A 27,738-nucleotide genomic window follows, 5' to 3' on the forward strand; every position below is an offset into this window, starting at 1 on the left:
TAAAAACTTAATAATGTAATAGAAAATCAACTGGACCAGCCCCTGAGCCCAGCATAGAGCTCCTTCTTTAGGGTGGGAAAGACCCGGACAGAGCTGCCGGCTACCTGGAGCTAGCTTGCAGACTGCGGGAAGCTTGATCCCATCAGGGGCGTAGGTGGTGTTGCTGGGGGCGTTATAGGTCCTTCCTTTATTCCCCCCACCCCATACCAGGGGTTGAACCCAGGGACACCCTAGCAGTGAGCCCCATCCCCAGCCCTATTTATTTATTTATTCATGGTACCAGGGATTGAAGTCAGGGGCACGCAACCACTGAGCCCCAGCCCCAGCCCTATTTTGTATTTTATTAGAGGCAGGGTCTTACTGAGTTGCTTAGTGCCTTGGTTTTTTGCTGAGGCTGGTTTTAAACTCGCGATCCTCCTGCCTCAGCCTCCACATCCGTTGGGATTACAGGCGCGGGCCACCCGGCGCGCCCGGCTCTTTTTATTCTTTTCATTTTGAGACAAGGTCTCGTTAAATTGCTGAGGCTGACCTCGAACCTGCGACCTCCGGAGGCGACCTCCTGCCCCGGCCTCCGCAGGCGCGGGGTCGCGGGCTGCGAGGCTCCCTGGGCAGGCGTTAGAGGCCGCCTCGGGCGCGCGGGTTCGCGCACCCCAGCCACCGGCGGCCTGCGACCTCCTGGCGCCGGACCAGGACACTGCCCAGGACCAGGCGGGCGCGTGTGGTGGGACCTGCGGCCGCTGGAGAGGGGCGGGCGAGGACCCGGGCGTCCCTAGTTTGCCTCTTCTCCCCCGAGGACTCCGGTCTATGGCTGCCACGTCCAACTACGCTCAACATTTCAGTCCAGAGAACTTAAAAAGATGGCCCCAGCCCGAGTCCGTGCCGCTCATGGAGGTGAGGCGCCCATCAACCGCCGGGGGTGGCTGGACACCTGGCCGGGCTGGGGGAGGCCGGCGGGGGGAGGCCAGCTGCCCCGCAGGGGCTCCCGGGCAGTTCCTCGCACCCAGGTCTGGTAAGGATTCCCTCGTGAGCACAGCGTGGTTGTCTCTACCGCCCTCTGATTGGCCTCCTTGTAAGGAAAGTTCTGCCTATTTTCTTGCCCATTTCTTTAACAAACAAAAAAGGTGGTTTAACAACCTGACCCGGAGCCGGCGCGGTGCACACTCCTGTAATCCCAGAGATCTGGGAGGCCGAGGCAGGAGCATCTAAAGGTCGAGGTCAGCTTTAGTATGATTTAGAGAGACCTTGTCTCAAAATAAAAATCCAAAGGGCTGCGGATGTGGCTCCGGGGTTGCGCCCCTGGGCTCAGCCTGCCACACAGCACAACAGACAGTGTGTGTGACATCTGCTTCCTCCTCCTCAGGGGTGGCTGGGGGGCGGGGGGGGGGTTCCCAAGACAGTTGTCAGATTTCTACTTCCCCAAATAGAATGATTGGTTCTAAATTTATAGTTTAGTATCGGGGAAACGTGTTTGTTTTACATACGTTTTCAGTTTCCTTCTTAAAATAAGTCTGAGAAGGCTTTGAAGTGAGATTCTGTTTACACTATAAAGAGCATTTTTTGGAGATTATCCAACTAGCTGTTCAAATATCATTTTAGATTTCACATGAAGATATGAAACTACGGATAAAAATAAAGCTCTCCTTTCTGAGATTTCTTTATTTACAGATGGGGTATTTTGATTTGGGGTTTAGTTGACTTTGATGCAAAAGTGGCAGGAACAGAAAGAAGAACCAGAGATGGAATAACAACATTTTAAGAACCTGTATGATTTTTCACTAGAGAAAATTATTCCAGGTATCTCTTCCAGATGCTGGTGGGGTTTTTTGTTGTTGTTGTTTGTTTGTTTTGTTTTGCTTTGCTTTGTTTTTACTGGAGGTTGAACCCAGGGGTGCTTAACTAATGAGCCACATCCCTAGTCCTTTTTATTTTTATTTTGACACAGGCCCTTGCTAAGTTGCTGAAGCTGGTTTTGAACTTGTGATCCTCCTGCCTCAGCCTCCCAAGTCTCTGGGATTATAGGCGTGGGCCACAGTGCCAGGCTCAGAGACTGGCTTTTTATTGCCCTTTCATTTTTCCTCCTTAGCAATATAGGAATCAAAACTGCAGACCAGTTTATACTTATCCAAACGAAAAAGCCCCACAGTGAAGATTTAAAGGCATCAGCTTCACTCAAACTCATAATGGAAACAGAAAGTCCCTCGTGTGAGACAAGGTCTGTAAGAAATCAGAAGCTGGGACAAGTAGCTTGGAGACTCTAGATGTTGCTCTCAACAGAACTTCCTGTGTTTTTGACCTATGAAGTGACCTTTCAGAAGATAGGAGACGTCAAGGGCCCTTTAAAACATACCTAATAAATGAGTACCCGAAAAGAGGCTTCAATTTGTACAGGATCCCTTTAATTAGTAAGCTTCTTGGTACTTAAAAAATGACTTAATGGTATGATGTCAAGGGTTTTTAAAAATATTTTCAGTTGTGGATGAACACAATGCCTTTATTTTATTTATTTTTTAAATGTGGTGACGAGGATCGAACTCAGTGCCTCACACATCTGGGCAAGCGCTCTACCTCTGAGCCACAACCCCAGCCCTGATGTCAAGGATTTGTCTCAGAGTCATCTGGGTGGAGGGCGGAAAATGAGTAGGGATTTAGATCACATGAAATTGACTGTGAGTTGATCATTGATGAACCTAGATGATGAGTTTTCACAATCTTCCTTAATAAAAAGTTACACACTATGCTTTGAGGTGCAGCCATTAGATTTACACTAAAGCTATGGGTAACCTACACTGAGACTTGTCATTCTGGTTTGTTTCTTCAGGATTAACCTCCTCCTCTCCAATTCTGTAATTTTAGGTATTAGCTAGAGAAGACATTGATGAAGCTGTACATGCAATATTATTTCGAGAAAATTATGTTGTGAAGGTAAGCGCTGGCTACAGACTGTGTGTTCTAAGTGTGCTGGGGGGGGGGGAGCAGGAGGGATGCAGAGAGCATGACCGAGAGCTGGTGTCACCCTGTGTTAGTCGGGTTTCTTCACTGCAACGAATACCTGAGATAAACCACTTAAAAAGAAGAAAGGTTTATTCTGGCTCCCAGCTTCAGAGGTTTTAGTCTGTGGTCACTTGGCCCCATGGTTTTGGGCCTGTGGCAAGGCAGAACTTCATGGTGGGGAGTGCATGCTGAAGCAGAGTTGCCCATCTCACAGCAGCCAGGAGGCAAAAAGAGAAAGAGAGGAAGGGGTAGGGGTCTCAATCTACCCCCCAGTGGCCTACTTCCTCCAGTAAGGCCTCGCCTCCACCACCCCCAATAGTGCTGTCAGCTGGGACGAGCATTCAACTCTCTGGGATGACTTACTGTCCAAACTGTAGCACCGCGTCAAAGAGACTCATTTTGTAGGGAGAATGAGGCTCCTCTGATTCACTCCTTATACTGCAGAGACCTGAGATTGTGCCACCTCCTTGCAGGATCACTAAGAGTCCTGAATCCTGTTTGTGTCTGAGGGATTGTTCTAACTGCTCCCCTTCTTTGTCCTAGGACTACATAGAAATTCTTTCCTCCTGAAACTTGCCTCCTCCTCCTGTATCTCCTAAAACCACCAAAACGAATTAGTATTCAAGAGTAACGATCCATCATCACTATGGAATTAGTAAACTTAAGGGGGGTTGATCTTAGTGAGGGGGATTGAAATTGGGAGTTCTAATAATACTTTGACATTTGTATTGTGGTTTGCAGTTGAAGAAAATACACATATGTTCTCATTTGGGCATCAAAGGTGGTAGGTGGGAGTAGCCTGTTTATAGATCGGAATGAGGTGTCTAAACAAATTTGGTGCTCTTTTTTGCTCTCCCAATTTAGTCACAACCTTTTCTGATGATAAGGGCTGGACATGGACTGGGTAACCAGAAAATGTTTTGAAATCCTTAAAAAGAAGCAAAAAAAAAAAAAAAAATTGGGGAGTTAGAAACAGTTTAATCTGGTTAATGAATTAAATGCAGGTCAGTATGAAGGCACGGTGTGCCTTAGGACTGTTCACGTCTTTTTCCTGCTCCGTGCTCTCAGGATTTTGTGCTAGGACTTGGCAGCCGGAATGTGGTGGATTGCTCAGGAATAGAGACAAGTGTGTCTTCCCCTCACCCCATATTCAAATCCCCATAAATGGAAAATTTCTTAATAATCTGTTTTGTTTGTATTCAATAGAGATTGGATACATATTTTCAGCATCTGGATACTTTTAAGGAAAGAAGAAAAGAGATGTTACACAGAAAATGGATTATGAATGTTGCAGAGCCCATTCAACAGAGAATTATGGGAAAAGTAACTTCAAATAGAGGAGCTGAAAAAACAAAGCGAGAGAACTTTGAATGTTTTTTAAAATCCACAGATAAAACGGTACCGAGTTTTTTTTTTTTAATAAATGTCAGTTTTTTCTATTTTTCTATCCATAATATTTCTTAATATTTTCCATTCATCTCATCATACTCACATTTGCCTAATGGTGTTTATAGCTGCAGTGGGGGAGGCGCTAGTGACTCTTCTCCTCCCTGTTCTTTGATCAGGGATCCCCTACCCAGCTTTCCCATAGCTCTCATTAGCCAGGACTGGGTCATGTGTCCACGCAGAGTCAGGAGAGAGCCTTTCTAATATCTGTGGTCAGCCAGCCATTGATACAGGGCTAACAGTTCAGCTCTTCAGACTGGCTTTACAAAACAACATGCGTTTGGTTTCTTACTTTGAAGATGTTTTTTTCTTTTAACTTTTGAGGTCAGAAGTCTCCTTAGGAATTTAGGCCCACCTATTTGCAGTACCAAATTTGTCTACAGTATTTTCACTCTTTTTTTTTTTGGGGGGGGGTGTGAATACCAGGCATTGAACTGAGGGGTACGCGACCAGAGACCTCTGAGCCATATCCCAGCCCTATTTTGTATTTTATTTAGAGACAGGGTCTCACTGAGTTGCTTAGCGCCTCGTCATTGCTGAGGCTGGCTTTGAACTCGCAATCCTTCTGTCTCAGCCTCCCGAGCAGCGGGATTACAGGCATGTGCCACCATATCCAGCCACTCTTCATTTTTTTTTGGTCCCCCTCCTTAGGTATTTACTGGAGATGTAGAACAGTTTAGTTGGGATGTCAGAGTGTTGAAGTGTATTTGTGAACAACATTTCTGATATATATGTTAAATACCTACATACCCTATGAGTGCATGATCAAAGTGCACAATCTTAGTTATGTCCAGAAGTGAGATCATATACGTGTACCACAGGAAAGTCACTTCTCAAAAATAACATGTTGAAGTCCAAGTGATTTCAAGTGTCTGTGATTTAGTGTGAGCCACGTGAACTGGCGTCCACCAAAACATCTGCGCTCTCAGGTGAAATAGGCTGTGCCCAGCCTGTCTGGCCCTGTCACTCCTGTTGCCACACAGCTATAGAACCTTTAGAAGAGGGTGGAGTCTCAGCGCCACTTCATAGCAGGAAGAGTGGAGAGAGGTGGGTGTTTACCCAGGAGCTGGCCCGAAGGGGAGTAAATACTAAGTGTATGAAAGGCAGACCTGTGACTGATGGGCAGGCGTGTGAACTCACATCTGCACCAGGAAGTTACAAGGTAGAATCACCCTCAGTCTAAGGATAAACTTCCTCATGATTAAAATGACCCAAAGAGCGACTGCCTTGTGGAGCAGAAAGTTCTCAAAACAAGGCTCTTTGGTGATTTCAGACTAAAACTGAATGATTCCTTGTAAAAGATGGTGGACTTTCACTGCAGTCTAAATTTCTGCCAAAGCCTCTTATAACCCTTTGAAGCTGTGTGTTTATCTAAAAATGAGCATTTGGCTATTTGGTTTTTATGAATCTTGCAAACAGTTCTTGTACAGTGATTTGCTCTTAGGTGTGTTTTTTTCCGAAAAGAAATTGTATCTAGGGATCATTATGATGATCCTTTCTATAGGAAGAGAAAGAAACCAAATTATGGAAAAGCACGGTAGGCGTCTTTTATTTATTTATCCTTAGGAGTGCTGGAGTTGGGAAAACCTCGTCATTTTAGTGCTTCTGTGTGTGTGTGTTGGGAGGGAGCTCTGGGCTTCACACATGCTAGGCAAGTTCTCTATCACTGAGCTACCCCCTCCCCGCCCGCCCCCCCCTCCAGCCTGCGAGTTCTCAGAGTTATTCTCTATCCCTTTTCTAAATTCCAAATAAGCCTTTCCCTGACTATTAGAATAGGAACCCAAATAACTTAGATGGTTGCATAATGTATCTGCGTGAGAAATTTCCTCTTTCATTTATTCATTTGTTCACTGGCCTCCAACAGAGGAAGAGAGGCCCGGGGACAGTGTGTACAGTGGAGCGTGACTTGTCACAGGATCTATACAGAGTCAATGGGACTCAGGAGGGTCCTCTCTGCAGAAGGTGTATGGGGTCGCAGGAAGGCTGCCCAGAAGAGCCAACAGTTGGAATCCTACTGACTGAGACTTCAGCTGCCTCAGCTACCAGTGAACCAGTTAAAACGGAGAGATGCAGGTTTTAGTTTTGCTCCTGGGCAGCAGAATTAGCCACCAGATATTGCTGTTAGTTGTGGGTTTTTTTGTTTTGTTTTGTTTTTTTGTTGTTTGTTTTAATGCTATGTCTCACCCTGAAGAGAGACGTGGTTTATTTTGCTTCTTGCAGAAACCCAAGCCAGATCAGGTTCTTTTGGTCATGCACTTTTTAGTGTGAATCTATCCCATTTATTGATTCTTGATTTTACTTCTTGTGCTTTAGGAGTCTTGTTAAGGAAGTCAGGGCCTCTGACATGATGGAGATTTGGGCCTGCTTTTTTTTCTATTAGGTGCAGAGTCCTGTCTGTGATGCTTGGTGTGGCACCTAGACCCTCGGGCCCAGCATTGGGTTAAGTGTTGTGAGGAACTACAGGGAAAAGCCCAAGGCTTATAATCAGGAGGAGAGAAAAAAATACCTTATAAAATGGCCTGCGAACGTTCCCCTCTGCAGCGGCTTCCCCAAGGGCCTCCTTCCTCCTCGGTGGTTGGAGCGCTCCTTGTGCTCTTGCAGTGTCCTGAGCTGGCTTCTCTCAAGACTAGATTGTCACTGTGTGTGACCTGTCTGTTCTAGACTGAGAGAGCCTTCAGGACAAGACCTGACCTGGGCATGGCGTGTAGTGGCCCAGCCACAGCAGGACTGAGCCGGAGGGAGCAGGCCACCTCCTTCCCTCTGCTCCATGGAGGCAGCTGCTGTCTACTCTCCCCGGCTCTGTGGACGGGGGTGCTCCTGGGCCTCTGTTCTCAGGGTACACAAAGGCCTGGAATGCTTTGCCCAGGTGTGAACAGCCTAATACTAACGCATTTTGGGTCTCAAAGTGTGTCACTTTTTTTGCAGGCTCCAGTCCCTCCGTTTTGTGGTCCTCTGCTGCGAAGACAGCAAAAGGCAGAGGAAGAGGCCAGAGCCAGCCGTCGATATGAGACAGGTGCTCTGGGGTCAGGGACTTCAGGCTTAGAGACTGCTAATTGTCAAATGATGCTCCAGCCCAAGACCCACTGGGGCTGTTTTTAAGAGTGTTGACTTAGATGTTTTATTTTCCTACAGGAAAACAATACTTCGCCAAAGAGCTCAAGGAAACCAAGGACAGACTGCACGCCAAATGGCCCCCATTCATTTTCACTCTGCAAAACGTGATTCCGAAAGAGTCTCAAAAAGCCTCTGGGGTACCCAGGAAAAGTAAGGCATTCAGGTACGGAGAGAGCACCCAAATGAACAAGCAAATGCTTGTTGCACCTGCAGTTTAGGGTACTTCCTAATGTAAGTTTTGTAACTAGTCATTTTTTTTTTTTTTTTAGTGACTTATGGTTTTTTTGTTTTTACTATCATCACCTTTGTGTTAGGCAGTATATGTAGAGAACAGCATGAAACACAAATAACTTAACAGATCCCAAATAAAATGAAGATATTTAAAAATAAAAGGCTAACTAGTATTCCACTGTGTATCTATACCACAGTTTCTTTATCCATTCATCTATTGAAGGGCATTTAGGCTGCTTCCACTGTTTAGCTATTGTGAATTGAGCTGCTATAAACATTGAAGTGGCTGCATCTCTGTAGCATGCTGATTTTAAGTCCTTTGGGTATAGAGGAGAGGGGTAGCTGGGTCAAATAGTGGTTCCAATCCAAGTTTTCTAAGGTATCTCCATACTGTTTTCCAAACTGGTTATACCATTTTGCAATCCCAGCAATGAATCAGTGTACCTTTTCCCCCACATCCTTGCACTTATTGTTGCTTGATTTTTTGATAATTGCCATTCTGACTGGAGTGAGATGAAATCTTAGAGTAGTTTTGATTTGCATTTCTCTAATTGTTGGAGATGTTGAACATTTTTTCCATAAATTTGTTGTATATCTTCTTCTGTGAAGAATCTGCTCATTTTTTCAGCCCATTCATTGATTGGGTTATTTGGTTTTTTTGGTGTTAAGTTTTTTGAGTTCTTTAGACATCCTGGAGATGAGTGCTCCATCTGAGGTATGTGTGGTAAAAATTTGCTCCCACTCTGTAGGCTCTCTCTTCACTTCATTAATTGTTTCTTTTGCTGAGAAGAAGCTTTTTAGTTTGAACCCATCCCATTTATTGATTCTTGATTTTACTTCTTATGCTTTAGGAGTCTTTTAAGGAAGTCAAGGCCTCTGACACGATGGAGATTTGGGCCTGCTTTTTTTTTTTTTTATTTATTAGTTGCAGAGTCTCTGGCCTAATTCCTAGGTCCTTGATTCACTATGACTTTTGCTCTTTCTTTTCTGAAGCAAATCTTTCCTAGAAGAATTTCTAGGCCTCAAGTTGTATCATTTATAAATACTTCAGTATATCCTTCACAACTAGTAAACAAACAAAAATCATTTTTGTAATTTTCCTTAGTGTGTTTTTGCTTATGGGGACCCTTTCAGCTTCTATTAGCTTTAAAATGCTTACTTATCCTTTATTTTTTCTTTTTAACATAATACATTTTAGTTTTCCAGAAAATTTTATGTTCGCATAAAATACTGAGACAGTTCCTTTATATCCTCTGTCCACAGATACACGTCTCCCTCCACTGTGGACACCCTTTGCCACAGTAGTGCATTACAATCAATGAACGCACATTGACATAATCAGTCTATGATTTATGTGACAGTTCATTTTTGGTGGTGTACCATGTTATGGGATTTAACAAAGTATAGTGATGTGGAGCTCTCATTGCAGTATCTTACAGGATAGTTTCACTATACCCCAAATCATCTGTGCTCTACCAATTTATCCCCTGCCCCCATTCTCAGCAACCACTGATCTCTTTACTATCTTCATAGATTTTTCTTTTCCAGAGTGTCATATGTTTGGAATTTTTTTTTTTAAGAGAGAATTTTTAATATTTATTTATTTTCTTTTAGTTTTCAGCGATACAACATCTTTGTTTGTATGTGGTGCTGAGGATCGAACCCGGGCCGTACGCATGCCAGGCGAGCACACTACCACTTGAGCCACATCCCCAGCCCCATATGTTTGGAATTATATAGTAAATAGTCTTTCAGATTTCACCTATCTATCTATCTATTACTGAAGATTTAACCCAGGGGTGCTTTACCACTGAACTACATTCCCAGCCCTCCTCCCAATTTTTTTCTATTTTTGTCCAGATTTTTTATTGGTGCATTATAGTTGTGCATAATGATGGGTCCCCAGTCCTTTTTTGTTTTTAAATTTTGAGACAGGGTCTCACCAAGTTGCTTAGGGCCTCACTAAGTTGCTGAGGCTGGCTTTGAATTTCTGATCCTCCTTCTTCAGCCTTCTCAGTCACTGGAATTACAGTGTGCACTATCATACCTGGCTTACCTTCATTTAAAAAAAAAAATTTTTTTTTTAGTCGTAGTTGGACACAATACCTTTGTTTTTATTTATTTATTTTTATGTGGTGCTGAGGATTGAACCCAGGGCCTCACATGCACTAGGCAAGTGCTCTCCTGCTGAGCCACAACCCCAGCCCCCCACCTTAATTTAAAAGAAAAAAATTTGTTTGTTCTTTTTAGATATACATGACAGTAAAGTCACCTTCATTTATAAAAGCATGTTTTTACACAATAAAGAATACTAGGTTGGAAGTTATTTTGTTTTAACATATATCCTGTTGTCTTTTAATTAAGAAATCAAGTGCCAGTCTTACTGTTGTTCTTTTCAAAGTAATTTATCTCTTTTCCCTGGATACTTTTAGGATTTTCTCATTCTTTGATTTTTTTTTTTATAGTGTTATGGGATGTTTCCAGATGTGGATTTCTTTTTCTACTTGGAATTCATGGTGTGTCTGTAGATTCATGTCTTTAGCTGATTTTGGAACGTTCTGAGTCATTTTCTCTTTGATTGTTACTGCTGCTATATTCTCTCTCTCTTCTCTTTTGGGTACTCCAGTTAAACATATTTTAGATTTTCTCACTGTGACCTTTTTTGGCTCTTACTTTTCTTGTGAATTTTCTATTCTTTTTGTCTCTCCATATTTGATTCTAGATTTTTAAAAATGTCTTTCATTGTATCTGATAATCTGTTGTTAAACCCATCTGCTGAGTTCTTATTTTCAGCCATTTTGTTGTGCGGTTCTAGAATTCCTGTTTGGTTCTTTTCATAGGAAAACGTTCTGAAGAGGTCTGTCTGTGCTCAGGGGTCTGGAGAGTCTCCACCCTCACTCCACTGGGGAACCTAACTCAAATACGTTGCTTGACTTGCCCACTGTGGGAGGAGATGTTGAGAACAAGATTAAATGCCTAACTGTGAGGACAGCTACCAGGTCCCAGGAGGAAAAATAACCCACCAAAGATCCTCAGAGCACAGAGGAATCAGTTTCTACCCTGGTACTCGAAATGCTCCAAGGGAAGTGTGGAAGCAGGGCTTAGCTGGAGATTGTCAGCTCAGTCCGGAAAGCCTGTCCCCTTTCTGGAATTGTTTCCACAGGCATCCAATGGTTTTACAGTTTTGAGTGTTTGGGGTAGATTTTCTGGTTCCCACTAGTTGTTGCAGCAGAATGCAAATTTGGACACTCACTACAGAAGTGGAAGTGTCGTGGTGCTGGGGTTCAAACTCAGGGCCTTATACACATTCTAGAAAAGTGCTCTATCACTGACCTGCATCCTCGGCCCTTTTAAAAACCATTTTTATTTGAACATTAATAATAACCTAACTTCTCATCAAAGGCATTCTCTTTCTCTCTCCTCTTCCTTTCCCCTCTCTGGCTCCCCAGCCTCTGATGTTGCAGTGCCTTAGCTGGTCCTGCTTCTTTAATCTGGTCTCTTCCAGTCGAGTCTCTGCCTAACAGCTTGAGTGATGTCTCAGGAGCAATCAGCTGAGAACTCTCTGTAGCTTCCCATAACCCTCTCAAACATATGCAGTCTCCTTAACAGGCACATGAGGTGCCATCTGGGCCCTGACATCCTTTCTGGCTTCATCTCAAAAATCCCTTTTCCTTAAAGAAAAGAAATACATATTATCCACAGGAGTCTCTGGTCAAGTCTGCATGTTTATAGCTCCTGACCCTTGGGGTCATGAGTGTCCTTGCTCTATCACTGGCCACTTGGGTGCCGCAAGAAAGTCCCACAGTAGCATGGCCCACCCTCCCAGCAGCCAGCCCCTGAGGGCAGGGCTGTGTTCCCAGTGCTCAACTAGAGAGTGGTGGAGGATGAGTAAACGGAGGGAGGAAAGAGATGGGGGTGGGTTACCTGCAGCCTTTTGGTGACAGCCCTCTGGGTGCCTCACACAGCTGACCAAGTAAGAAAGGACTTAAGCACAAGGTGGTTAGATGAGTAAGAAGCAGTTTGATAAACAAAGAACATAATCCTTCTCAAGTTAAAGAAATGGGGGACAGGGGAGGTACATATGTTAGAAAGCACCAGCATATTATGAAAGACGAGGCCAGAAAGCCAGACTGCTTGAGGGACAAGAGATCAGTCCCTTCCCTTTGGGGACGATGTGGTTTTCACTGTCACTTCTTCTTGTGAACCTGCTTAATTTCTGTTTCTCTGCGCGCTGCTTTCTCTGCAGGTGTAGGAAGCAGATGCTCCAGTTTTGCTGACTTTCGGGCTTGAGCACTGGAGGCTGTCTATTAATCCCTCATCACAACTCTCTCTGTGCCTCAGCCACAGCTGGAGAAGGGTCCCAGGACCCCGGCTCACCTGCAGACTGTGCCAGCAGGGGTGTGGGTGGGCAGAGAGACTGAGAGCTGTATTAGCCAGCTTCACATCATCACAGTGAAATACCTGAAGCAATTAGCTTACAAAGAGAAAAGGTTTACGTAGCTCAGTTTTCAAGGTTCAAGTCCAGGACGAGGTGGTCCCAACTGCTTTGGGCCATTGTTGAGGGAAGTACATCATAGGAATACTTGTAGGAGCAAACTGCTCACATCAGGAGTCAGGAAGCAGAGAGAGAAAGGAAAAGATCAAGGTCCCATGGTCCCTTTCAATGACATGCACCCATGACCTGTGACCCTCCCAGTAGGCCTCACAGGACCTCCCCATACTACCAACCTGGGAACCTAGAGTTTAAATAAGGACCTTTAAGGGTCTCATCCAATCCATAGCAGAGGGACAGCTACCACTGATGTCTCGATGGCTTTTCCTTTTTATAATGAACACAGAGTTCATTAAATTAATTCCTTAGAATGGTACAGTTCAGTTTGTTCTGAGTTGAGATAATGTTTCTTCTTTTCTCCAAAGTCCTGAAAGGCCTATCTGTATGGAAAAGAAGCGTCTGTTTGGTAAGGAGAAGACGACCGACCTCAGTCAGCTTGCTTTTGAAAGGCAGTTCCGTTTCTCCCAGCTCTGCAAGAGCAAAGAGGCTGAGAAGAAGGGTCTGGTGAGCGAGACCTGGGGCAGGGCCTGGCTGGCAGGATTTGGCAGCATCCCCAAGACAGTATCCTCCACCTCAAAAGCAGAGCCCCCAGCAAGGCCTTCCCTCAAAACTAGGCTCCTGGGGGCAGAGGAGGCAGTAGCCCAGGAAAGGGGCAAAGAGGAGGCGGCAGAAGGGGACAGTGACTCCATGCACAAGAACCAGTGGGGCTGCCTCGACTTGGAGCTGCTGCTGGGGGGGGGGCACTCTGGGTGGGAAAGCCTTGGGTCATGAGGCTCAGACAGTGGCAGATGTGGGACCTTGGACCCCACTTTCAAGAGACCCTTGGCAGAAAGGAGCTGTCCTCTAAGGTGGTCTCAGCTCTTTTCCATGAGTCTGCGTCCTCCCACCATTTTTCTACCACTGATCACTTCTCACATCCAAGCCTGACCAAAAATCTTGTTTTCAGTTCAGTCACAATAATTGGGGATTTTTTGAACTGAAATTTATACAAAAAGGGGTAAAGCGAAATGAGATTTTAAATATCTAAGAGGTCTTTTATTTTACCTTTATTTTCTTTTAGTGGTGCTGGGATTGAACCTAAGGCCTCGTGCATGCCAGGAGAGCTGCCCCAGCCTTAAGAGGTGGTTTATATGCAGGGATTTTGCCATCAGTTTTCCACCCAGTGCTCACGGTTTGCTGGGCACAGCAGCTCCTGGCCTGCACCCCCCATCCCTCTCCCACAAGCCCTGAAGCCTGAGGTTAGCCCCTGGGAAAGTGCCTGCGGTAGGCGAAGGGTCCAGGACCTGTTGTGAGTGGACAGCTGCACGTCTTTGATTTCTCCTTCCACCAGCCACACGCAGAGGGCCAAGGACCATCTCCTCTCTCCAGTTTGAAAACCTGGTTGGATATTTTGGGACCCACTTCTCCTCAGCCTGTTGTTCTCCCAGTCTCTCTGGAGTCAAATGAATTCTCCTTAGATGGCAGGTTACCAGACTGCTTTCCTCATCAGCTTTTTCTGAGCATAATTATATTTGAGAGCAAAGGAGCCCCTCCATTCAATTTTTTAAAATATTGAATGTGGGCGATGATTTCATGTACATACTAATATATCCTTCACTCCACACTGTTACTGTGTGTGTGGTGAGAACACTTAAGATCCACTCTCTCAGCAAGTTTCAGGTCCAGTTGTCCCTTGGTATCTGTGGGATTGTTTCTAGGATGCTCTGTGAATCCCACAGCATGTGACGCTTGAGCCCCTTAGATAGATGGTGTAATTTTTGCATATACCCTATGCACATCCTCCTATGTACTTTAAGTCATCTCTAGATACTTAAGATGCCTAGATCAATATAAATGCACTTTTAAATAGTTCTGATGTATTGTTTAGAAAGTAATGATCAGGAAAAGAAGTCTAAATGTTCAGTACAGATACAGTTTTTCTCCCAAATATTTTTGATCTGCAGTTGATTAAATCTATGGATGTGGAATCCATGAATAGGGAGGTCCAACCGTAAATAATAGAGTATTAATAACTTAGTCACCATGCTGTACAGTGGGACTCTAGAGCGTCATGACTAAAAGTGGACAGCCTTTGACCAAGGGCTCCCCCTTTTCCCACCTCTCACCTGACACCTGCTCTCTGAGTTCAACTTTTTTAGATTTCACACATCAACCAGTTTTTGCAGTGTAAATCTTTCTGGGACTGGCTTGTTTCATTGCGAATGATGTCCTCCGAGTTCATCCATGTTGTTACAAACGATAGGACTTCCTTGTCTTTACCAATTCACCTATCAATGGACACTTAGTTTATGTGTCTTAGCTCTTATGAATAATGTTGCAATAAACTTGGCAGTGAAAATATCTATTCAAGACATGGTTTTATTTCCTTCAAATATATATGCTCAGTTGTGAAGTAACTGGACGATATAGAGGTTCTGTTTTTAAATTTTGGGGAACCTCCATATTGTTCTTCATAATGGCTGTACCAGTTTATGTTCTACTGAAAGTAGACATGTGTTCCCTTTTCTCCATATACTCACCCACACTTGTTAATTTGACTTGTTGATAACTAACAACCTAACAGGTGTGATATGGTATCTTACTGTGGTTTCAATCTACATTTCCCTGATTAGTGATGTTGAACATCTTTTCTTATGGCTATTATCATTTGTCTTCTTTAAAAAAATATCTATTCACAACTCAGGAGGCTGAGGCAGGAGGATCATAAGTTCAAGGCCAGCCTCAGCAATTTAGTGAGGCCCTAAGCAACTTAGTGAGACCCTGTCTCAAAATTAAAAATAAAAAGGGATGTGGATGTAGCTCAGTGGTAAAGAATCCCTGGGTAAATATCCCAAATCTATTCAAGCTCTTTCCCATTTTTAAATTGAGTTCTTAGCTTTTCTGCTATTGGGTTGTATGATTTCCTCATGTATTTTGAATACAGACTCCTTATTGGCTATATGGTTTGCAAGTATTTTCTCCTATTCCTCATTTTTTTGGTTTCCTTTGCTGTATAGAAGCTTTTTGGTGTGATGACCCACTTGTTTATTTCAGATCTTCATGTGACTAGTCAGCTCTACTCTTATGGTAGCAAAGGTTATTTGCTGACACCAAACAGTAGATAGTGGTTTAAACACACAGAAGTTTGCTCTTGTTCATGCCTAAGTATTGGGTGGGTGTGTCCGTAGACTGGCCCCCTTTCAGGACTCTTCTGATGGGCCTTTGTCATCTTCAGCACCTGGCTTCCAGGGAACTCATTCATGTCAACCATCAAGGGGAAGCAATTTGGGATGAGTTCTGCCCTAGCATACATGGGCCAGGCCTGAAGTGTGCACGTCACTCCTCTGATCTGTAGGCTAGGACCCAGTCACAGTTGTCCCTAACTGAAGGGTGCGAGGGTGCTGGGAACACCTGGCTGGTCTGAGCACAGTGGCAGGGGATCCCGTGCGGACAGCAGGTCTCTGCACACTAAGGTCCACGCAGCTGAGGATGGAGATCTCACGGGAGAGCGGCAGAGAGCAGAGGAGACAAGCGAGGCAGGAGGTGATGCAGAGCCCCCCCGAGACTCAGCTTGGCAGAAGGACCAGGTGTGGGGCAGGATTCTAGGTCCCTCTGCTCCGTGAGCCTCCACGGCCTTACACCACACTCAGTCCTTCTCTTCTGTCACTAGGTTTTAGGGACCCGACAGCAGAGACCCCGCTCCTGGGCGGCTGGGGATCATGAACAGAGATGGGGGCCACAGCCCGTAGAAAGAAGAGTGATGACAGCCGAGGTCCTGGGGAAGCACCTGGCCTCCCTGCAGGGGATGGCCAGGCAAGGCCACCATTGGCACAAGGTAATAAAGCTTCACGGACTTCGGTCTGCCATGTCCTACAACAGTTAAAGTATTGGGAATATGGTTTCCCCCTCGAGGAGTGGAAGGATATTGCAAGAAATGTCCAGATAGTAGCACTTACTGTTTATGGAGCTCTCTGGTAATGAAACAGGAACCTTGAGTTGAGAATTTTAACAGCAAGATGGATTATTATCCCCTAATATTTGATGCTCAGAGAGGCACAGTGCTGGCTCGGGGCCAATATCCAGGTTTTACGAATAGTGTCCCACTCCCAGTCAGTCCCAGTAATGCCCCCAGGGGACACTCTCTCCTCTGACGCACTTGGTAACAAAGCCAGGTTGCTAAGAAGTGGATCCTCTTTAGGAAGGTGGAGTTACCCTTTGGCCAAGTGTCTTCCAGAGGATGATGGAGCTGCTGGGTGCATTACTGACGTGAATTATCCTCCAAGCCATCTTACTCAGATCAGGCAGGTGACTCTGTCCTAAATCTGCCCAAAGAACCTGACTTGTCTCAAGATGGAGAAATGGTACTAGTCACAGCTCATCTAGTGAGAATTAAAGTCCCCAGTAGTCCTGGGAAGAGGATTGTTCTGCAGTTACAGCTAAAAAACAAACAAACAAACCCCAGAGCTGGTTTTAAACCTGCCCGATCATTAGGGACATGGCAGGCATTCTGACATTAGCCCACAGTTAGTTCCAGAACCAACACATGCATTTTTCCAAACCTGAGAGACAGCCAGCAGTTTGCTTGCTCAGTGAGGCTGTGCTGACCCGCCAGACTTTGCTGTAAGTGAGCAAAATGTTCAGTTGTTCTTGTCAATTCCAAATGCTGTTTCTTCTTCTTTTTGTCTGTTTTATCCAATCATTGTCCAGGACCAATACATGGAATGAGTCAATGATGGATTTAAAAAATTTGAATATATTGAATTATATTTTCCATTGTAGCCAGTGAAGAAACTTTGCCCCAGGAACATGAAACACAGATTCACCAAAGTTACAATGGCAGAGTCAAGCTAGGCCTTGGGTCTCTTGGCCATATTGTCACCCCATCTTTGGTTTTTCCCCATTGTACCAGAAAAGAAATTTGGTTTCACTATCAGCAGTCTCTGAAATTACATTTTAAAAGTGTTTCATGTAGAAAATAAATCAAACTTTGAAAGATAACTTCATAAACTTTTATTTTTATTCTCTTCTGTACATATTGGCAATGATAAAGCTTAAAGATGCATGTCCTATGAAATATGCAAACAAGGAATTTACATAAATAATTTATACTTCAGAAAATTAAAGTTGAAAAATATTTTCCACATCATTAGAATTCACAGTATTTAAAGTACATCAAGCTTCCCCCTTTATATTTCAATCTATATTGTCATAGCAGAGAATGATAAAATCTAGTTAGGAAGAAAAGGATCAAGTTTCTGTTTTTATTCAGTGCACGAGTAGACGCTCTATCAGTATCAGCTGCGGGAGCGCTGAGGCTGCAGCGTTTCATCCCAACCCTTCACCTCCTGAGTGCCGTGACCCAGCAGAGGTCACATGGTGTGGAATGGTCCAGTGTCACCAAACCACTCCTCCTGGTAGACACATTCACCAAGTGGTAACATCTGTTGGTCTGATGCCTCATTTCCACATAATACTTTTATAGCCCTGAAAATGGAAACCTGGCATCTAAACACAGCTGAACATGTTAACACTAGTACAAGGCACTGTGCTGTGGGGTTTGTTTTTTTATAGGAAAGGTCATGTTTGCATAGATTGCTAGCGATTTAGTGTGCAATAAAATACAGGCTCCAGCTTGCATGGCTTTGTGATGGATGAAGCCGAGTGATGCTCCTCAGTCCCAGGAGAGCCCAGTCTTGAGGGCAGAGCCTCTGGTGCTGTCCTCCCCAATCCCCTAAGGGAGAGTTTTTTGTTCAAAAAGCTGAAGGTCAAAGCGGACCCAGACCTCCCCCGTGGGGACCTCGTGCAGCAGTAGTCGACGGGTGGTAGGGCCTTTGTTTTCCTGTTCTGTTTGAATTTTTGCCACTGGAACTTCAGTACGACCTAGGAAATCTGGTGAATAAACATCATGTAAAGGTCTAAAGTCTTTGTTCTTTATAAAACTATTAAATGCAGGGAAAAAAAAAAAAAGACTACCTCAAGAGAAGTGTCTAAAAGAGGTTCACAAAACTTTTACATCCAAAACAAGTAACTTCTTTTAACTTATGGCTGTTTGATACTCTGAATAGATGCATGTACAATGACAACAGATTTGTCTAAGGGCAGCTGCCTATTTGTAGTCCAAGTCTCTCTGGTCAGAGAACGTTCTACTCCTTCGGTATACCCCACAGGGTTTAGCTGGTGCGTGCAGATAGTGACTCTGGTCAAAGACCTGAAATGCATCTGACACCGTCCCCTCCTCCTGAGGAAGGGCGTCCACTGTGGCTAAAACGAGATGACACAAATCTGTCATTTTCCATAGTAGTCATGGGGTGTATGAATGGCTGAGCATCCTGGATACAGACCCTAAGTTCTAGAAAACTAGGAACATCTTTTGACCTCCAAGCCAAGTTATACTTACCATCTGGAGAAAAATGGTCTCTGTCAAACATAGTGAGACATAGCACATCTTGGTAAAGATCCTTAATAAAGAACTGGCAGTTAAAGTTCCACTTGGGATTCAGTGTGTCCTGGAGGGTTCTGGTGGTGTAGCTCTGGGAGCCCATGCTGATTTCGCAGTATGGATTACTCTTTCCTAAACAGAAATGAACCACAGACATGTGACGTCGTAGGTGAAATGCTTGACGAACAGGGCCGCCCTCAAGCAGAACCAGGTCTGCAATACTAGAGACCACCGCAGCAGGGCCACTGCCTGAAAGACCCCGTCTGCCCTGTGGTCTGGCAGTACAGCCTCTGTTCCCGAGCATGAAGCCTCATTGTAACCCTTGGAAGCGACTGTGAGCTCTAAAGCCAACCCCCCTCCCCATGAGCCTGGGCAATGCCAATGCAACCTGCGTTGTGCGTTTCAATGCAGAAGCGCTGAGGAAGGCAGGCATTGGTACTTAGTGGGGAACCAGAGTGACAATACTGGTCCAATAAGTGGATTATCACATCTCTGTGGCACTGCGAACACTGACTTTAAAAATGCATCCCATCATTCAGAGTGCAGAGGGTCACCAGCAAAGAGCAGGGCATTGCTATGTCTGTTGAGTGAAAGAAGCATTTACCATTTGGTTTACAGGCTTTTAATTCTGTGGCTTCAACGACATGCACCATCAGACGTCCAATGCCTGATGTCTTTTGAGAGCGGGCTACAAAAGAGGGAGATGAGTTATATTAATTTCTCTGTGCAGTGATGATGGGCTGTGGACCCTCAGTCTCTCCTGATACTTTTAAAAACATTTGATGCTGGGCATTGAACCCAGGGCCTTGTGAGTGCTAAGAACACCTCTACCACTGAGCTACACCCCCAGCCCTCACAGTCTGTCTTTCTAACCAGACATGAAACTACTCCAACCTCACAAGCTGTTGCACCTGGGCAGTGTTGTCTGACAGGAACACGTTACCTGCAGTCCCTGCCCCTCATCATCCTACTCATGCTTCACCACCCAGTCAATCTCATAGCTACCTCCCCGGCCCATTCCCTCCTCTGTGTATTCACTACTCTGATTTATGAGCATTCCACAGCCTACTGGGTCTGAGATTCTGTATAATATCTGTCTCCTCTGCCGAAGAGGAGCCATGTGGCACATAGACAGTTGTATTCATCCTTTATTAACCCTCAGTTACCTAGCAAGTAGTAATATTAACAAAGCAATAATGCATGTAATTTATTCAGCACTTCATAGCAAATAACATTGGATACTTACTCTGTTTTAAGCATGTGCTAGATATCTACATATATTTAAATTGCATAAAAACCTTATAAGGTAGCTTCCCATTTTATAGATGAGAAAAAACTGAGGCTGAGAAAGGACCATAATGTACTCCATTCAGAGCTTTTAAGAAGCAGGGCCAAAATGTAAACATCAGATACCAAAGTCTAAACCATTCACCGAAACTCCAATTACATGTGCATAAACAGTATAGCTTAGTAGGCAGTTTGACTGAAGGTCTGGTTCTATTTAAGGAGGGACTCAGAATACTTTTAATATGGAGAAAGATGAGTCAGTGGGCTCATCTTGATAAACATGAAGTTAAGCAGGTGTTAAGCAGGTTAGTATTCATAAACAGGATGCTTGGTGAGCTACTGATTTCTTTTTTAGCTCTAAGCATGTATGCCTTCTCTATAAGAAAGGTCCATCTCTCTCCACCTCAGAATGTGCCCTCAGTCCCCCTGAAGGCAGGGGCTGTCCTTACTCTTCTCTGTAGACTCAGTTACTTGTAGCACAGAACCTGACACAGAGTAAGTAATCGACACAGGTCTAAAGAACTGAACACATGGAATGCAGAATATATACAGATATCGACGGTAAGCAAAACTCAATAGAAAAATTTTGATTTGCATCTTTGGCCAATTAAGACATCATTATATGCTTTATGAAATGATTCGTTGATTTTTCAATAGCAAGCTTTTAAAGTACCTCTAAAGTAACATTCAATTGGTGAAAGCCAGTTCACACGTCCCTTCAGGAGCACAGAACTTAAAAATAAGGGAAACCTGAATGAAAACACAAAGAGCTGCAACTGCAGAGCCAGGAGCCTGGCAGGAGGACTGGGCAGGCAGGAGGAAGTGAGGTGGGGACAGGGCACGGCAGGGGTGGATGGAGCCCTGGCCTCCACTGGGGAGGAGGCCAAGGGCAGGTCTGGGCACAGCTGGGACGGGTGGCCGGGAGGGGCTTGGCATTCACATGGAGGTGAGGGAGAGTGCCAGGGCTATGGCAGTTCTGGTCAGAGGGCCAGGAGTGGGGAGGCGCCACACTGAGCTGGTGAGGATCTGTGAACAGAGTGAGCACAATCACTGTGACCAATACGGAGCCCCAGTGGACATGAGGGAAGAGAGTTGCCTTGAGGATGCTGAGGGTCATGAAGACAGAAAAGTGGCTTAGGGGACTTAAGCAGAGCAACTGAGGACTCAAGTTCAGAGTGTGTTACAGGCGCAAGCCCAGTGGGGGCTCCAGGCTGGTTACGGCAGCAGGAAGGAGGCAGTGACTGACTTGGGTCTTGAAGAATGGGAAGAACACTGAAGTGGGTGAAGCCTTTCAGGTGGACAGGTAGCACGAACACGGAAGGCCTGACTGGGTGCCGTGAGTGGGTCACTCAGCAGTGGCACAGGCCAGGATTAGGAAATGGTGGGCGATGGGCTGGGCAGGAGGGAATGCTGGGGATGGGCCCTGAGTTTAGGATGAGAAATTTGTCTTCCATTTCAGAGGCAAAAGGGGAGGTACCTAAGTAAGGGAAGCATGCTAAGAGCAGCTCTGTAAACAGAATACTACAGAAATGAAGAGGATGGGTGGTGGAGGGAAAGGGAGCCTGGTGCTCTACCTGGCGGGAGACTGAAGGAAAGGCCCAGGCAGATGGGAAGGATGATGGCGGAGAAGGACAGGCCTCAGCCGCTGATGAGATGAGAGGCTGGGGGGCAGGCAGAGGGCAGGTTTCAGTCTGGTGGTCAAGGGCAATGCTCCCATCCACAGAGCTTCTCAGGAGGGGGAGCCACTGTTGGAAAGAGGCTAGTGAACCCCACTGGGAATGCCAACAGGCACAGGGGAGGGGAGAGCTGAGCAGGGTGTCTGGGGAGGAACTGGTGTCAGAGCTGGAGGACAGGGCAGCTGGGACCTCACTGAGAGAGGAGGCAGGTCCCCAGGGAGAGAGTGCTCAGGAGGGCGGACTCTGGTAAAAGGGGAGGAAGAGCTGGGAGGGAGATGAAGAAAGAAGGCTGGGGCTAGGAGGACCCCTGGGAAGTGATGGGGTCCAGAGGCAAGGAGGAGCCTAGAACCTCAGCCACTGGGCCAGGAAGCTTCAGCAAGGAAGTGACCCAAGCCTGATTAGGTCATTGATGCTCTTGAAAAAGCCATTTCCACAGCTCTGGGACAGGGTGTGGAAGTGAGGAGGAGCAGACTGAGAGCCCAGGACATGGCCTTGGAGGGTCAAGGTGGAACTGAGCTGTGGGCAGAGGAGCAGTGTTCCAGAGCCCAGAGAGTGGAGTCAGGGGAGCAGAAGGAGTCCCGCAGGTGTGAGGTTAGCCGTGAATGGAGTAAGAACTGGTGGTGAAACAGAAAGGATAGTCTCCACTGCAGGGAGAAGGGAAGCCCCAGAGGTGGCACCAGGTGCCCATGTCTGTGGTGGGGGCTCAGGGAGTTTTGGAACAGCTGCAGTGGGAAGGGCTGGTGCCAGGGCTCTGCTAGCTCATGTCACCATCACCTGTCACTGTAGAGGCAGATCTTGTGTCCCCTGGGCCAGACCCCCCCTGCCCACATTCCCCTGGCAACTGGTTCCAACCCTCCAGGGCACCACCAGATACCTTGATAAGCCTTCTCTCGCTTCTTCTTTTCTGTGTCAATGTACTGCTCAGAGGCTGCCTTGATTTTCTGGACCCACGCTGTCCTGCAGGAGAAGCAGAGCACAGCCATGGGGGACTTCCCAGGGCCTCCAGGGCTCAACCACAACCCCACAACTCTGCCCTTCTTTTTTCTCTTGCGAATCTCAGCATTAGCAAGTTTTGAATCGTACACCTGATATTAGTTCAGATGAAAAACCTGGTTGCTAATTGAGGTTGAATTGGATATTTCCAAAGACAGTTCTCAGCTGCTTACAAAACACCAGACCCTTGCAAGGTGCTGGGGACCCAGAGCTAAAGACGAAATTAACCACCTAGATGACAGCAGAGCACGAGAACTGTGCAGAGGAGGAGGGGTGCACCGGCTTGCCATCAGAGGCAGCCGCTATGGCGCTCCCCCAGGAAGGCTGGCCAGTGGCTTGTGGATGGGGACAGGGGGGACAGCAGGCTGGCGGAGTGCAGGTCTGAGGGATGTGGGGTTCAGGGAGGACTGAGGCTGAGCAGCACAGGAAGGATCTCAGAAACCAGTGAAGGCCATGGACCACCACCCAGGGGCATCCCTGATAGGACCTCAGTGGAGACTGAGGCCCTGGATCTGCCACCATGAAAGCTTGTGGGGAGGGAGTGGGGAGAGGCGTGGTAGGAGGAGCCTGACTCGGTACATCTAAACCAGGGTCTACCATGGGACTGGAGTGGAGTGGGGTGAGGTAAGAGAGGGGAGGACAGTTAGTAGGAAGTGAGCATGGGCGGAGACAGGTTCACGGCAGAGGGATAGGTCCAGGCTTTCTCCTAGATGTCAAGGCAGAACACACAGGGGCAGGACTGACCTTTCATTAATGTTGTCTGTTCGGAGGGTGTAGACCCGGTCAATGTGAGAAATGTGGAAGACGGGCTCATCGCTGGAAGGGTCTGTAGGCAGTTTCACCAAGACTTCATTCAGAAAAATGGGCTGAAAGAATTAGGGCCAAAACATGTGCTATGAGATGGGCCAATGCTCCACTCACCTACGTCTAGAGTCTCTGTTCTGAAGAGCCTTGTGGAGAAGTAGAAAGGAGACTGTCTGGCGTTTAAGGTCTTTTACCCAGGGAGAAACAAATGGCCTCCATTGTGTACACTTGGGGTGCATTAGGCGTTGCTGAACTGGGGACAGGAGCTCTGAGTGCCACAGGCTCTCCTCTGCACACTGACACCTGGCCCTGTGTCAGGCTGTTTATTAGAGACCTGATGCTGGATATGGACAGGTGGGACCAGGTGTCAATATGCAAGGAGGAAGCCAAAATCCAAAGCTGGATTCTGCAGATGCCATCAATGGACAAAGAAAACCCACCACACTGGACTCCTTCCAGGCAAAAGAAGCGTGAGCCACCTAAAACAGGCGAAGAGTTCCAGGAGGGCAGGCTCTTGAGGTCAAGGTGAAGCCTGGCCAGGCCCGGGGTGCTATAGCTGGTGGGCAGTACTCACCGTTTTATACATTTTGAACTGAGCATTGGACTTGGAGCTGAAAAGTTTCTCGGAGGCAGAGGAAACAGCGAACTGCTTGACCATATAGGTAAGCAGCAGGAAGTCATTGAAGAGGAATCCATGTAGTTCCTTATTGCTCTTGGTCTTGTATAGTTTCCCACTGTGTAAAAGCTTCCGGGGCCCCAGGCAGTTGGTGAGGGAGTTGAAAATAAGTTGCTTAAAGAGAAAGAAAATGTCACTTTGTAAGTCCCCCAGAACCATCCCAGCATCCCTGAGAGGCCAGGTCCCGGGCCGAGGGTGCTGTGGCGGGATTCTCTAGGAGACGATGTGGCCGGCATCTCGCCTCCACACAGGAGATCTGCACATGGCCCAGCAGAAATGGACACGCATGCACACCTCGGAATACTGGTTCTACCAGCTGAATTCAGAGAACTCAGAACAAAACTCAGATTGTCTCTACAGACAGGAAGGTGACAGACCGAGAAGAAACGCAGGGTGGTGCCTGCACACCTGATCCAGGTGTGTACTTTCCATACTAGGGGAAGGTGAGAAGCTGGGTCCCCACCCAGCGTCTGCCAAGTGGCATCTGGCTGAGCCACAGGCCTCACCTCTGCTAGACCTTCACATTGGACATGCGCCTGGATCCACTCCAGTCGGTCTGAATTCTCCTTTTCCCGAACTCCCTCGTTCACCTGAGAACAAAGCTCCTCAGCCCGCTCGAGGGACAGCTTCAGGGGGGAGTGGTCCACGTGACTCTCTGGGGTGTTCTCCAGAATCTGGAAGAGAGCAGGCAGTGTCCTGTGGGAGGCTCTGTGCCTTTCAGCCTCCTAACAGCTGCTGATCCACCGAGCGTCACTGCCTGCTCACGTGGGTGGGGCCAGGCAGTCTCTGGAGATACCAGAGCCAACAACATCATGGTTTCTGCCCTTGAGAAGTTCACAGTCCACATCCCTTAGGGACAGAAGGACAGGTAATGTGGTAGAACAGGGGGCGACAGATACTCTATGGATCTGTAGCTCTGATTGGGTCTGGTAATAAGCCTTATGTTAAAGGGTACAGACCTACGTCCACCCATAATTGGTCACGTATCTTGTGCCTTTAGGGTGGTGAGCCCTTCAATATAAATTGACTACAGTTTTGACAAGTGTGTTAACTTGCTGAAGAGCAATGGTTCGTTACATCTTGAGGGTCAATGATTCTTTGAAGATTCTGATGAAAGCAATGACTTCCCTCCACAGGAGAAATGCAGTGAAGTCACACCTTCAGCAGGTGCACTCAGTCCATTCTGAAGTGATTTCACAGAGGCCAGCACAACTTTGTGGGGTCTCTCTGGAAATTAAAGGCCCATCAGCAGACCACCACTGTTTAGAATCCGGCACTGTAGTCTGACAGGCCCACAGTCCTTTGTTTATAAGACCAACTGCAAAAAAGTCTGGAAGCCTCAAGTTCTTATTCGGCACTGGTTGGTGGCAAACCTCACTTGAATGGAAGAGATGTATTTGCTTGTTCTGTTTTCACTGATGGCTCCTGTATTCCTTTGTAGAAATGTTAGTGATTGGTTTTAAGTGCTGCCCTTGTTTTGCTGCTGTGTAATAAATTTATGGTATTTGAATTACTTTCTGAATTCTGGAATATATCTGGCCCCAGATATTTCAGTTACAGGGCTGGGAGCTGGATTAACGTGTAATTAATTAATCCAGCTCCCCAGCCATGACATAGGTATCTGTAATATGGGGTCTAATCAATAGAAGTATCAGTCCTATGTGATTACTACTGTTTTTCATTGTAAATTATATAAATGATTTTTTGTGGAATAGTCCTTTGGAAAGTCTGCCTTCTCCTTTGAAGGTGTACTGCTTCAAGATGCCTAAACTGCTATGTCAAAAACAAAAATGGATGGAATTTTGGAAGGGATGTTTGGTCAGCAAGCTGATGAGAGATGTAGTGAGGGCTGATCACAGTCTGTCCAGGATGTGTTGAGTTAGAGATGTCTGGGTCATCTGGGTAAAGGTGCTCCGTTGGAAGATGAATTTGCATCTCAGAAGAAAGACTGGGGCTCATGGTTATGGGGCCCGAGGTAGGGGACTCTGCCCTATCTCTGGACCCAAGGGAGTCCCCACAGCTACACACTTAGAGAGGCCTTCACCTTACCCAGATAAGCACACTGAGACTGGGCTACTTTGGCAGTTTCTAGAGAGTGGGATGACATTAGATGCTTCTTTTATTTGCCCATTAGGCTTTAGCCTTTGAATTGCGTGTGTATGTCCCTATGCATGCACATGCATACGGAGACACAGGAGCATGGTCTGTGCGGCAGTGGACCTCTTTTCCAGGGTCACACATGTGCAGGGCGAGACTGGCATACTGAAACCTCTCAGTATCTGGCCTCTGTGAATCTCTACAGACATTTGGAATCTCTGCAGACATTTGGACAGCCCAGTGTGATTAAGACCGCCCAGTGTGGCACTCACACTTTTGATGAGCAGCGGGTAGCGGGTGATCCTCTGCATGGGCTTCAGTAGGAAGCTGGAGAGGGGCATGCCTTTACACCGAGGGTCCGAGGCCAGCTTCTGCAAACAATTGAGAGGCTTATGAGGAACTCATTGCCCCAGTCAAAACAAGGGGAACCCTAGCCATACCCCTGCCTTTGACCACCTTTCAGATTTCAAATTTCTTATAACAACTTGGGATCCAAAATGATTCATATCAGGTTAGCAGCTGAAATCCCTCAGCCATGTGCTCACAAGCCCAGAGGCTGCTTCGGGCTCTTTCTCACATGCCGTTGGCAGCCTGTGCGGCCATTCCTCTTCTGCTTCTAAAACTACTCTCCCCTGGCTGCCTTCCCAGCCCGTTGGCCTTGGTCTTCGCATCCTTCTCCTCCTCTGCCCACTCTCTGTAGCTACTACCTCAGATGCCCTGCAGCTGAGGCCCAGCATCTGTAACCCAGACGTTCTCTGGTGTTCCACCCTCCCATGTGACATTCCTCCTTACCTGATGTTCCAAAGGCACGTTAGTTTCAACATACTCCAAATGAAGTCATCTTCCCTTGTAAAAGCCATCTTTTCTACCTCCATTCCTGAGCTGGCAGCAACCTTTGACATGCAGCCACCAACCCACAAGCACATCTGGGAGATGTCACTGACTCCCATCTCTGTCTCCTGAAGGGCTCTTGATTTCCTTACCCCATCATGCCTACTGTCTCTACTTCATCTGAAACAATTGCTTCCATTTATTGAGCACCTGCTGTGTGCTGCGTGCTGAAGGTGTGAGCTTGCTGATACTGTTTCTGTGGCCCTTTCTTCATGTGGCTGATTCATACCCATCTCTCAAGCTTGGGTCAGCTTCCCTTGGCTAGGTTCTCTCCCGGATGCCTTCCCTTCTCTCCATGACCCTTCTCTGGCCACCTTTAGCATATACCATACTTGAACTGGGCAATGCAGGTAGAGGCATCAAGTTTTAGGTGTCTCTGTCCCTCATTAGGCTGTGGAGGCTGGGGGGCCAAGGACCAATCCTGTTTGCTCCTACTCCCAGTACCAGCACAGCACCTGAAGAGAGTAGCTAGTGTCTAGAATATTCATTTTTAATGACTGAAAAATACATGCATGATTATTTATCTTTCCCCATTATTGGACATTAAAACTGCTCCTCCTTT

General features: G+C 46.4%; 2 protein-coding genes across 6 annotated transcripts in view; one reads left to right on the plus strand and one right to left on the minus strand.

Annotated features, from left to right (window-relative positions):
* Nucleotides 1–700: 700 nt before the first annotated feature.
* Nucleotides 701–16,196, plus strand: Fam228a (family with sequence similarity 228 member A). The gene is made up of 7 exons (XM_046441366.2): nt 701–891; nt 2,854–2,922; nt 4,198–4,389; nt 7,363–7,450; nt 7,570–7,714; nt 12,700–12,838; nt 15,984–16,196. The coding sequence occupies exons 1-7, from the start codon at nt 805–807 to the stop codon at nt 16,194–16,196; spliced, it is 933 nt and encodes a 310-aa protein (XP_046297322.2). The 5' UTR covers nt 701–804.
* A 1,112-nt stretch (nt 16,197–17,308) lies between these two features.
* Nucleotides 17,309–27,738, minus strand: part of Itsn2 (intersectin 2) — a 126,669-nt gene continuing 116,239 nt past the window's right edge. For 4 of the 5 annotated variants that reach the window (XM_046441363.2, XM_046441362.2, XM_046441361.2 and 1 more), the window contains 8 exons: nt 26,558–26,656; nt 24,695–24,862; nt 24,087–24,302; nt 23,453–23,574; nt 22,590–22,672; nt 19,357–19,440; nt 18,711–18,884; nt 17,309–18,202 (listed from right to left, as the gene is read on the minus strand). In XM_046441363.2, coding sequence (XP_046297319.1) covers nt 18,045–18,202; nt 18,711–18,884; nt 19,357–19,440; nt 22,590–22,672; nt 23,453–23,574; nt 24,087–24,302; nt 24,695–24,862; nt 26,558–26,656 — 1,104 coding nt within the window. In that variant the 3' untranslated portion in view covers nt 17,309–18,044. Of the gene's footprint in view, nt 18,203–18,710; nt 18,885–19,356; nt 19,441–22,589; nt 22,673–23,452; nt 23,575–24,086; nt 24,303–24,694; nt 24,863–26,557; nt 27,632–27,738 lie in introns of those variants that run through there. The other variant, XM_058578388.1, reaches the window with a different exon arrangement.

Source organism: Marmota monax, unplaced genomic scaffold (assembly GCF_021218885.2).
Source record: "Marmota monax isolate L192 unplaced genomic scaffold, Marmota_monax_Labrador192_F-V1.1 WCK01_AAM20220418_F8-fsc00010, whole genome shotgun sequence".
Lineage (NCBI taxonomy): Eukaryota > Metazoa > Chordata > Mammalia > Rodentia > Sciuridae > Marmota > Marmota monax.

Excerpts from the sequence above, each read along its gene's own strand:
- Fam228a (XM_046441366.2), top strand. The coding sequence starts at position 805 with ATGGCTGCCACGTCCAACTACGCTCAACATTTCAGTCCAGAGAACTTA. Across the intron at positions 892-2,853 it reads AGTCCGTGCCGCTCATGGAG|GTATTAGCTAGAGAAGACAT; the intron begins GTGAGGCGCCCA and ends CTGTAATTTTAG. Across the intron at positions 2,923-4,197 it reads GAGAAAATTATGTTGTGAAG|AGATTGGATACATATTTTCA; the intron begins GTAAGCGCTGGC and ends TGTATTCAATAG.